We start from the raw sequence: 12,328 nt of genomic DNA, 5'->3' as shown, positions 1-12,328 counted from the left end.
CAAGGTTGTTTGCACACCAATGGTGTCTTTCATTCACTGTCACACAGTCATAGGGCTGTACAGCATGAAAACAGACTCTTCAGTCCAATTCATCGATGCCATCCAGATATCATAAATAAATCTAGTCCCCTTTGCCTGCATTTGGCCCATTTCCCTCTAAACCCTTCCTTTTAATATAGCCATGCACATGCCTTTTAAATGTTGTAATTGTACCAGCCTCTACCACTTCCTCTTCAGCTCATTTCATACACACACCACCCTCTGCATGAAAACATTGCCCCCTTAGGTCCCTTTTAAATCTTTGCCCTCTCACCTTAAATCTATGCCCTCCCCACCCTGGAGAAAAGACCTTGTCTATTTACCCTATCTATGCTCATGATTTTATAAATCTCTATTAGGTCACCCCTCAGCCTCCAATGCTGCAGGAAAATAGTCCCAGCCTATTTCAGCCTCTCCCTATAACTCGAACCCTCCAAGCTTGGCAACATCCTTATCTGAATCCTTTGAGTTTCATAAAGTTCTTCCTATGTAGCAGGGAGACCAGATTTGCACACAATATTCCAAAAGTGGCTTAACTAATGTTCTGTACAGCTGCAATACGACCTTCCAACTCCTCTACACAATGCACTTACCAAGAAAGATAAGCATACCAAATGCCTTCTTCACTATTCTGTCAACCTTGGACTTCACTTATGAACTTGCACTCCAAGCAACACTCTCCAGGACCCCACCAGTAAGCGTATAAGTCCTGCCCTGATTTGCCTTTCCAAAATGCAGTACCTCACATTTATCTAAATGGTTGAAAAGTGATCATGTTACTGAGTTTATAGGGATTTGATTCCTCCTTCAGTTGGGGACTTGCAGAGAATGGTGTCTGTTACTGGAGACTTTCTGATGCCTACACACAAGAGAAAGGCAGACAGACAGACAGTTTGGATAGGTTTCTGCCAAACTGGTTCCAAACAAACCAGGAGCCAATCAGCGCATTCTTGTCAAGTGGTTTTTGTTTAGCTTAGAACCCATCAGATTCGTGGACTGTTCCAGAGAAAACAGTAAATACAACTCACAATGTGCTCCAATAAACATGTAAACTAGAGCCATCATGCTCCACAGTCTTCTTGGTTTAAAGGGCATCTTTCTTTTGTTTTAGTCCATAGATCAAAAGTAAAAGAAATAGAAAATGTGGTATTTACACTGATTGTAAAAAAAAGCCGAAAAAGGCATGGCTGGAAAAGTACGCAGGTCAGGCAGTATTTGAGGAGCACAAGATCCAACGTTTTGCGCATAAACCCTTCCAAACAAAATCAGGCCATTCCCTGATGATATAACTGTGCAGGTAGCTTTAACAGGGCTGTGTCAGACTTCCACCCTCAATGGAAGGAATGTCTGCCCTTAAGAGCTGCCAACCCATATGATTTGCTAGCAACTCCAACAGAGCCAGCAGAGAATAGAGGATGTTACTGGGACTGCAAGTCAGGAAATGTCACAGGCAGTGCACAAGATAAGCCTGGGTTTCTTCGGAATAGAATCTGGCTCACGGGGAGGTGTTTGGAGATGTGGTGCATGTTGCAAGCTATGCAGGGATTCACAGACAGGGCATGTTATGGAAGCATTTAGTTGTTAGTCAAGCTTAGGGCAGACAGCTAAGGAGGCACCTAACCCATGAGACATACTTTAAGAATTGGATCATCGATGTTCAATCCATATGAGCTACTTAATGTGACTCATTGCCAAAATCACATCCATCAGTAAGCTCCAAGTTGCCCCCTAAGCTAGTAATAAACAGAGTATGGCACCCCAGAAATGAGAGTTGGATCAGAGTTGGGGCTTGACCCAACACATATGAAATTGGTTGTAGTTGTTGAAGATCATTCATCTCAGTTCCAGATCTTGAAAGGAAGTTCTTAGGGTATTGTCCTCAGCCAAGATATCTCCAGTTGCTTTTTCAATGACATTTCCTCCATCATAGAGCCTGTTGCGAAGAGCTCAGTCATGGCAATGGCAGCAACAAGGTAAGTCCAGAATGGGAGGTGAGGTGAGCAGCAGTGGAGGTAAATTTGGGTTCCAGATGGTATCTACATCCAGCACAGACTCATGGAAGCCACGGATGCAAGGCTCAGTATGGACTGGGTAGCATTGGTGGCAACTGCACTGGCAAGGACTCATGGTGGCAGCAGTGTTGGAAGGCGAGATAGCACCAAAGAGTGGCGACTCTTGATTCAGCGGCAGCGCAACAAAGGAACTCGTGGCTAGTTGTTCCAGGCCCATGGCTGAGCACTTAACAAGACAGCAAAGTTAAAATTTATTTCCTTATTTTTCTGCCTTTAATAGCATTTTAAGATGGTACTAGAGAGTGGTGACACGATATAACACTCCTTCTGTATTTTAGAACAAGATACATGTGACAAAAAATAAATCAAAGTGGGGATGCTCACTTCTAATCACACAGTGTTTGGTACCATTAGCAACACCTCAGATATTGAAATGTCCATGTTCATATGTGGTAAGTCCTGTATCAGGGTCAAAGAAGCAAGTAACATTTTTATCACTTAAGTGCCAGACACTGACCATCTCCAACAAAATGGCATCACCTGCCATTGACATTCAATTGCACTACTGTCACTGCCCATGTCCTGGGGGTTAAAATTAATATTCATTAAACTGAATTGAACAAACCATATGAATACTATAGCTGCAGGAGAAGATTAAAGTCTGGGAACTCTGCAGCAAATAACTTCTGTGTCAACAACACCAACACATCCTCCAGAAGGCACATAGCAGAACAGGTCTCCAATTGCCTTAGTAATTTTCACTCCAAACGACATTGAAGGGCATCGACGCCATACATAAGACATAGGAGCATTCAACCCATGAGTCTGCTCCACTGATCACTGAGGTCAAAGCTGATTTTATAATCCTCAGCTCTCTTTCGTGTCTTTCAGTATAACTTTTGACTCCCTTACCAATTAAAAATCTGCCTATCTCAGCCTTGAATATATTTAACAACCTTTGACAAACCTTTCGGTAAAGAATTCCACAGATTCACAGTCCTCTGAGAGAAGAAATTCCTACTCATTTGAATTAAACGAATGACTCCTTATTCTGAGAGCATGCAGACTGCTTCTGGACTCTCCCATAAGAAGAAACAACTTTGCACTCTGTGAAGTCTAAGAATCTTGTGTCCATACCCATGATCAACCGATTAACTTTCTTTGGACTGTCTCAAATGCCAATGTACCTTTCCAGGTCAAAGTAGCCCAGTTGATTAGCACCCTTTCCTTCAACTTCAACATTCACTTCCCATACAACTGATACACACTGACAGCAGTTTGTACCACCTACAAGATACACTGCAACAAAACCAAACTTCCTTTGACAATAATTTCCATACCAAGGACCTCCACTGTGCAGAAGGACAAGAGTAACAGATGCATATCAGCACCACTAGCTGTGAATGGCTATCATCTTCATGCTAGATGCCATACCATTCCTGCTACCATACCATGATCAACATCTTGGAACTCCCTTTCCACTAACACTGTGGATATACATTCACCCGATGAACTACAGCAGTTGTAGGAGGCAGCTCACAAGTACCTTTGCAAGTATAGTTAATGATCAGGAAGAATGCCAGTGTCCATGTTTTCAATGTCCCATATTTTTTCTAAAAGGCTTGCTGTGTTCTCTTGTTGTTTTTGTGTGTCATCCTAACTTTGTGCGCTCTGATTTGCAGATGCTGGTGTTGGATGGGGTGTACAAAGTTAAGAATCACAGACCACCAGGTTATAGTCCAACAGGTTTAATTGGAAGCACTAGCTTTTGGAGCATCGCTCCTTCATCAGGTGGTTGTGAAGGACACAATTGTAAGACACAGAATTTATAGCAAAAGTTTACAGTGTGATGTAACTGAAATTATACATTGAAAAATACCTTGATTGTCTGTTGAGTCTCTCTGGGATCCTTTTGCCTGTGGAAACAGTTTCTCCTTCCTAAAGAAGAAAATACTTCCTACTGTTACGACACCCAGAAAACTCACCTCTCTTTGTAATCTATTAAAATATGAGTGCCAAAGAATTCCAAAATTCCACTATTTAAAGAAAATAATATCAACTTTTTTTTAAACTCTAAAAGTGACATTAAGCAACAACTATCACAACCCAAAGCCCCCCTTTCTCTTAACTGCTTATTAACCACCTATATGCTGTTCCAATAAGACACTTCTTAAAATTACATCAGCTTAATTTCAAAACCACACAGTGGCTGTCATCTTCAGTGTCAACCTTCTTCTGGCTGAAAATCTCCCTGGGACATCTTCTTTCTTTTTACTGCGAGTATGTTTCATATGAAAAGGTACCTTTGATAGAGAGTGTTTCCCAATTTCTTGGATCTGTCTCAATGACAGTTGCTCTCTCTTTCTCTTTAGTTTTTAAAATGTCTGCATTTTTATATGCCCAATATCGGATCATCTCATTGAATTTATTAGTTTGCCAACATTGAACTGTTCTGGGAAAAATCATCAGCCTCAGAGTCAGAGTTGTGGTTCAACGACAGAGTTTATTGTACAAGAAAATACTGGAACTCCAGGGAGGGAAAGACACCAACAGCACAGTGGTCAGCTGCAAGTCTTTTCTCCACCCAGAGAGCATGTCAAGATACTTTTATACATTTTATACATTTAACTGTATGGAGTTTGCACGTTCTCCCCGTGTCTGCGTGGGTTTCCTCCGGGTGCTCCGGTTTCCTCCCACCGTCCAAAGATGTGCAGGCCAGGTGAATTGGCCATGCTAAATTGCCCGTACTGTTAGGTAAGGGATAAATGTAGATGTAGGGGTATGGGTGGGTTACGCTTCGGCGGGGCGGTGTGGACTTGTTGGGCCGAAGGGCCTGTTTCCACACTGTAAGTAATCTAATCTAATCTAATCTAAAAAACCTCAGTGATGAGGTTATTATCTTTGTAACATAGTTTGTTTATTGTAAACATTGCAGAAGCGTTGCTAGTTTCAGTGCAGTCATTGTCAGTTCCAGTGCAGACTTGTCCAAGACATTGGTTTGGACACATTTAGAATACTATGTATAGTTCTGGTCACTGTATTACCAAAAGGATGTGGAGAGGGAGCAGAGAAGGTTTGCAAGGATGTTGCCTGGTTTGGAAGGTGCTAGCTATGAAGAGAGGTTGAGCAGTTTAGGATTGTTTTCATTAGAAAAAAGGAGATTGAGGGGGGACCTGATTGAGGTCTACAAAATCATGAAGGGTATAGACAGGGTGGATAGGGATAAGCTTTTTCCCAGGGTGAAGGATTCAATAACGAGAGGTCACGCTTTCAAGGTGAGAGGTGAAAAGTTTAAGGGGGTTACACATGGCAAGTACTTTACACAGAGGGTGGTAGGTGCCTGGAACACGGTGCCAGCAGAGGTGGTAGAGGTAGGCACAGTAGATTCATTTAAGATGCGTCTGGACAGATGCATGAGTAGGTGGGGAGCAGAGGGATACAGATGCTTAGGAATTGAGTGACAGGTTTAGACAGTGGATTTGGATCAACTCAGGTTTGAAGGGCCGAAGGGCCTCTTCCTGGGCTATAAATTTTCTTTGTTCTTTGTTAATTTCAGCACGGTCATTGTCAATTTCAACACCGACATTGTCAATTTCAACGTCGGCGCAGAAGTCCATTGCTGCAGTAATGGGCGCTAATCACTCTTCCTTGCAAGGACAATTACTGCAGCCCTGGCTATTAGCTCTTTGTATGGAGTCTGTATCAGACTGTTAGCATTTCTATTAAAGGTATTGTCTGGACCCAGCGGGCAGTATACAGTACTCATGTGTATTCTGTTCCCCACCTGCCTTGAACTAATCAACTAGATTGTGAGTGTATTGTGCTGGCATCCAAGTGGCCCCAGGCAGTATCTGTGTTTGCTCTGCTGAATCTTTTCATGTTGTGGTCCAGCGGCCATCTTGTGTGTCAAGTGGCCAATTTATGGCTCAGCGGCCATCTAGTGTGTCCACGTGCCTAGTGTCACCTTGCCCTGTGCCATCTCTCACTGCAGAACCAAATTTGATTGGGTTTTATTATCCTGGACCATATTTGAAACTGATTGGTTAAATTTGAATTGTTGTCAAAATAGCAACCAAAATCAAGTATCCATTTCATAGCTAAATGTTACATATTTTCAATTTTCCAGTACATTGTGGCACTGCCATCTAGTCATATATTTGCAAGCTCTCAGTTCAAAATAGCATTCTCTCTCTCCCACCTTCAACTTCATAACACTACATTTGAATACATTTCCTAAATCTCACATTAATCTTTCCTTCTATAAAGGAGCAATCCCAGTTCATCTTTCCTCTTCCCCAGACTGAGGTCCATCATTTGCATTGTACCTCATTTCATATGTCAGCAGTTTTATCAGTTTGAAACTACATGTCTCAAACTTGAGAATTATTCCAAGCCCTACTGCCTCACTTCTGGATAGATCCAAAACCTAAACTACAAGATCTATAAAAATAGCATTCCAATAAATGGGAGCAATCATTACAATGGTTGAGGGACCTGGCATTGTTACGCAGCAATGTGAAGACAAATTTCCAATCAGCAATACATTCAATATTTTCTGATAGAACTTTATTTCTTTTCATGAAAGATTAATATTGCAGGTGGAGATCTGACTGTGGTCATTTTGCTTCTTACTGTGAAATTGGGTAGAGTAATTGTAAATTGGGAGACAGGAAGTTTGAATTTGGTGTTTGTAAAATGCTCATGGGGAAAAGCATCGTGTGTTCCTTGAAAATATGGTGCCTTTTCTGTGCTTAGAGATTAAAATGGATGTCTATGAACAGCAGCTTGAGATTGCAATCAGAGAGCCCAAACTGAAACATTTATATTGAAAGCTGTACAGTTAGTAGGTCAAGCAGCAGTTTTTGCCAAGACAGCAGACTTCTGCATTTAGCCAAATTGAACTAGATATCTAGATACCAAAAACCTATTAAATTTAAATATGATGGCTTTGACAACATAGGACCAATCCCATTGTAAGGAATATTGAAATGTCATCATGGGTGTAAAAGGAGGGGACAAGGATGCCAGAGCTTGCTGCCATCTGCCACAGCTAACGGCTCTCAGCTCTCTCAAGAGAATCACTGGCTCTCACGATCTCATCTATGTCTTATAGAAAGCACCATCTAAATAACAATGGTACCAACAATGGAGAAGGCTTCCTGTCAGAAAAATCAATGAAGAAGGTGTTCCTGACAGAAGAATCAACACAGATGGCACAGAACATTCCAGAACACATAACTTAGCTATGATTTCAAGAGACTAAATTCTGTTTTTCTTTCTTTATGAATGGGATTTATATTTATTGGAACAGTATACCATTAGAATCTTGCTTTATTTGGAAACAGTTAGTAGTTAGAAGGGATTTATTCGGTTTGTTAATTGTTTAATTAATTTGCTCAGTGTTAGAGTCAAAAAATGTGGTGCTGGAAAAGCACTGCTGGTTAGACAATGTCTGAGGAACAGGAGAGTTGACATTTCAGGCATAAACCCTTCATCAGTTCACTGTTAGAGTTAGATAAATAAATTGTTACTTGCCGATTTGAGTGAGTGCCAGGAATTTATTGAACCACTAGAAGTTACTGGGAAGCAGGTTACACCACTTTTCACATTCTTCTTACAGATTATAGGGAGGAGGTGCTCTGTTTGGTTGTTTCAGTTTTAGTTCTTGAGGAGTGTCAATCTCTGTTTTATAACACTTCCCATGTGGCTGAATCAAAAAAACATTCACACTCTCAGTAAACAGCTTATTATCAATGAACTTGGTTTTGCCAATCAATCTTCCAAGCCGATAACATCGCTCCAGAAAATTACAGAAGGAACCTCTGCACTTTTCCAGTGTCACATGCATACAAATACCTAGACGGCCCAACTCTCACTCATGGACAATAAAGGTAGAGCAAGAACTAATGACAAAAGGTCTATAAAATCATGAGGGGTATGGATAAGGTGAATGGCAGGCGTCTTTTCCCTAGGATGGGAGATTCTAAGACTAGGGGTCATAATTTTAAGGTGAGGAGAAAGATTTAAAAAAGATATTTTACATGTGGAATTAACTTCCAGAGTAAGTGGTGGATACAGGTACAGACACAATGTTTAAAAGATATTTGGATAGTTACTGCAATACGAAATGTTTGGAGGGATATGGGCCAAGTGTAGGCAGGTAAAACTAATTTGTTTTGGGATTATGGTCAGCATTCACTGGTTGGATTGAAGGGTAAATTTCCATGCTGTATGACTCGATGACAATTCACTTAGCATGCAGTGTGACTGTACAAGGTGAAGTCATTTCAATTACCTGAACAACATTGGACTGATAGTTTACCTCAGTCATATTGACAAATAATGGGTCTCCCATCATACTTTTCTTTGCATTTGCAAACTTAAAGGCTTCACCTGTTCGATGATATGTCAAAGCCCTCTGTTCTAGGGAGGAAATGCTATCTGAAGTAAAATTATAACCTGGAAATAAAAAGGAAACTAAAAGAAAACATGACAATTAAATGATCTAATTAATTCACAATTAACCTATGGTATTTATGATACATTTCATTCCTCAGAGAGTGGTTAGTGTCTGGACATTGTTATTGAAAGGTATGGCTGGTAAGAATAGCACTGATGTGTTTAAGGAGAAGTTAGCTCAGTATACGTGGGTTAAATGAATAGAAGATCCCAAAGACGGTTAGAAGGATGTTTGCGAGTACTTGAATATTTGTTCATACACCATGAGCCCAAGCTAAAACATTTGTATTGAAAGGCCATACAGTAAGCAGGACAAGCAGCAATTTTTACAAAGCCAACAGGCTTTTGAATTTATCCAATCAAAAGGGTTCCGAAAAGATTTACAAGGATTTGCCAGGGTTGGAGGGTTTGAGCTAAAGGGAGAGGCTGAACAGGCTGGGGTTGTTTTCCCTGGAGCGTCGGAGGCTGAGGGGTGACCTTATAGAGATTTATAAAATCATGAGGGGCATGGATAGGGTAAATAGACAAGGCCTTTTCCCTGGGGTGGGGGAGTCCGGAACTAGAGGGCATAGGTTTAGGGTGAGAGGGGAAAGATATAAATCGCACCTAAGGGGCAACTTTTTCATGCAGAGGGTGGTACGTGTATGGAATGAGCTGGTACAATTGGAACATTTAAAAGTCATCTGGATGAGTATATAAATAGGAAGGGTTTAGAGGGATATGGGCCAAGTGCTGGCAAATGGGACTAGATTAGGTTGGGATATCTGGTTGGCATGGAGAAGTTGGACGGAAGCATCTGTTTCCGTGCTGTACATCTCTATGACTCTAAGTTGAACCAGGCACTGATACACCAAAAATCTATTAAATTTAAATGTGATGTGTTTGACAATGAGAGACCAATGCTATTGTAAGAAATATTGATATGTCACTATGGGTATAAAAGAAGGGGGCAGTTGAACAAAGACCCCAGAGCTAACAGCCCTCGTACCTACCCGAGAGAGAGAGAGACAGACAGACAGATAGACAGACAGAGACAGTACCATTAGAATCTTGCTTTATTTAGGAGTAGTTAGCAGTTAGAAGAAATTTATTTGGTTTGTTAATACTTTAGTTAATTTGTTCATTGTTAGAGTTGAAAAAATGAATAGTTACTTGTTGATTTTTAAGTGTGTCAGGGATTTATTTTGTTTAACCACTAAAAGTTTCTAAAAAACAGGTTACATCACTTTTCACACCCTTTTTATAGATTATCGGGCAAAGTGCTCCTCTTTGGATATTTCAGTTTTAGTTCTCAGAGGTCAACCTCTGCATTATATCAATTGGATGATTTTTTCAACAGAAATAATGTGCAAGGGTATGGAGAAAAAGCAGGAGATTGCCACTTGGTGATGGTGCTGTTTTGAAAAGCCAGCATAGGCCCAATGGGCCAAATGGCCCCCTTCTGCACTGTAACAATTCTTTGATTCCAAGGCAACCTTGAGTTGGTAGAAAAGGACGGGAGTCTTAATTAGGTGGGAAATCAAAACCCAAATTGCCAACAGTGGATTAAAGTTTTGATTTCTTGTTAGAAGGCAGCTTTTGAAGAGATAGCCTTCCCAACAGTGATGATCGGAGGTTTTTCTCCCATGCATTCTCTAAAATCTCCATGGATTATGTTGATAATCATAATTTGGTTAGTGAAAAATGAGATATGTGTTCACAACCCCAGTAAGAGACATGTTCCTGCCAGGATAGACTTCATTTCTTATTCGTCAAAATTTGAGCGTGTACAGTCTCAGTTTTCCCAATCCATGCAGTGAACATATATTATTTCATAAGACTTCCTCATTAATAGCCCAGTTCAGAACAGATTTTGCAAGAGTGGTAAGGAATGCACCTTCTCCAGGCACTTGCTCTTCAGCAGCTTCAGTAGAATAAGTCTTGCAAGACCTTTTTATTGTCTAAGGGTTACTGTATAAAGAATGCAGGACAGCTAGCCTGTCCAACTGTGGTAGCCTCAGTGGGTCACAGCAGAGTTCATTGGAACTGAACAGAAAGCAGCAGATAAAAATGGGAAGGTTGAGAGGTATGGGCAGGGAATCTAAATTAAAGAACATGGTTGCTTAGGGTGGTAGGCAAGAGGAAAACAGAGTAGATTAACAACGATACTGGCAAGGATAATGAAGAAATGTGGGAGTGTGCATTTAGATAAGGTCACTGGAGTGTTGAAGCGTATTGTTGAGGATGAAGTAGAGATGAGTGAGATAAGGAGTTGATGCAGGGTAAGTCTGGGCTTGGGGAGATGGGTAAGTGCAAAATTTAGGGAGAAGATCAGGAAGGTGAAGGGAAATAATGAATGGGGCCACAGTGACTGAGAGAGGTTGAAGCATGTTAGAGAAACCAGAGGATAACAGAAACCCAGCTATGGGCATGAGGAAGAATTGCAGTGGGGAGGGGATTGAGGAAGGAATTAAAAACATAAAAAACGAGGAGGAGCAGGCCATTCTACCCTTTGAGCATGCTCTGCCATTCAAGATAATCATGGCTGATGATACAACTCAGTTCCCTACCTTGCTTTCGCCCCATATTCTTGATCCGTTTAGCCTAAGAATTAACTTCCTTGAAAACATTCAACATTTGACCTCAACTGCTTTCTGCAGTAGTGAATTCAACAGGCTCAACTGGATGAAGAAATTTCTCATTTCAGTCCTAAATGGCCTACCCTATATTCTTAGACTGTGCCTATATTCTTAGACTAATTCTGGACTCCCCATTCATCAGGAATATTGTTCTTGGGTTTACACTGTCCAGTCATCATCATAGAATAATAGAATGCTAGAATCCCTGCAGTGTGGAAACAGGTCCACACTGACCCTCCTAAAAGAATCCCACCCAGACCCATTCGCCTATAACTCTACATTTCCCCTGACTAACCTACATATCTCTGAACACTATGGGCAACTTAACTTTGGCTAATTCACCTGACCTGCACATCTTTGGACTGTGGGAGGAAACCAGAGCACCTGGAGGAAACCCACATAAGCACAGGGAGAATGTGCAAAGTTTACACAGTCACCAGGGGCTGGAATCGAACCCAGGTCCCTGGCGCTGAGTCACTGTGCCACCTGTTAGAATTTTCCAGGAGATCCCCCTCATTCATTAAACTCCAGTCAATATATTCCTAACCAATCCAGGTTCTCATCATACAGCAGTCCTGCCATCCCAGGAATCAGTCTGGTAAATATTTGTTGCACTGCCTCCACTGCCAGGACATTTTCCCTCAGATGAGGAGACGAAAACTGCACACAATACTCCAGGTATGGTCTCACCAAGGCCCTGTACGTCTGCAGCAAGACATCCCTGCTCCTGAATTTGGAAGAAAAATGTATGGATACCTTTGGAGAAAGTGAGGACTGCAGATGCTGGAGATCAGAGCTTAAAAATGTGTTGCTGGAAAAGCGTAGCAGGTCAGGCAGCATCAAAGGAACAGGAGAATCGACGTTTCGGGCATCAGCCCTTCTTCAGGAAAGAAGAAGGGCTTCTTCCTGAAGCAGGGCTTATGCCCGAAACGTCGATTCTCCTGTTCCTTGGATGCTGCCTGACCTGCTGTGCATTTCCAGCAACACATTTTAAAGTATGGATACCTTTGTCAGGTTCATTTAGAGTTCCTGCTGAGAGTGCCATAGAAATCAGAGGGTGTGTGCACTGTTTACATGAGATCTTACACAGCTCAAGCTCCCAAAATGTGTGAAGCAAAACAAAATACAAACACCACATTGAAGCATTAACTATGTGCTTGTGCAATGCAAATTACTTTAGATGAACATTTGATGAAACTC

The 12,328-nt window shown here is 41.4% G+C and overlaps 1 protein-coding gene across 1 annotated transcript in view; it reads right to left on the bottom strand.

Annotated features, from left to right (window-relative positions):
• The window catches only part of LOC140487638 (putative glutathione hydrolase light chain 3), a 79,327-nt gene that overhangs the window by 31,039 nt on the left and 35,960 nt on the right, over window positions 1–12,328 (bottom strand). Inside the window, 1 exon segment of the mRNA XM_072586926.1 lies at window positions 8,374–8,510. Coding sequence (XP_072443027.1) covers window positions 8,374–8,510 — 137 coding nt within the window.

This window comes from Chiloscyllium punctatum, chromosome 17 (genome assembly GCF_047496795.1).
Source record: "Chiloscyllium punctatum isolate Juve2018m chromosome 17, sChiPun1.3, whole genome shotgun sequence".
NCBI lineage: Eukaryota > Metazoa > Chordata > Chondrichthyes > Orectolobiformes > Hemiscylliidae > Chiloscyllium > Chiloscyllium punctatum.
This window is presented reverse-complemented; position numbering and strand designations above follow the sequence as displayed.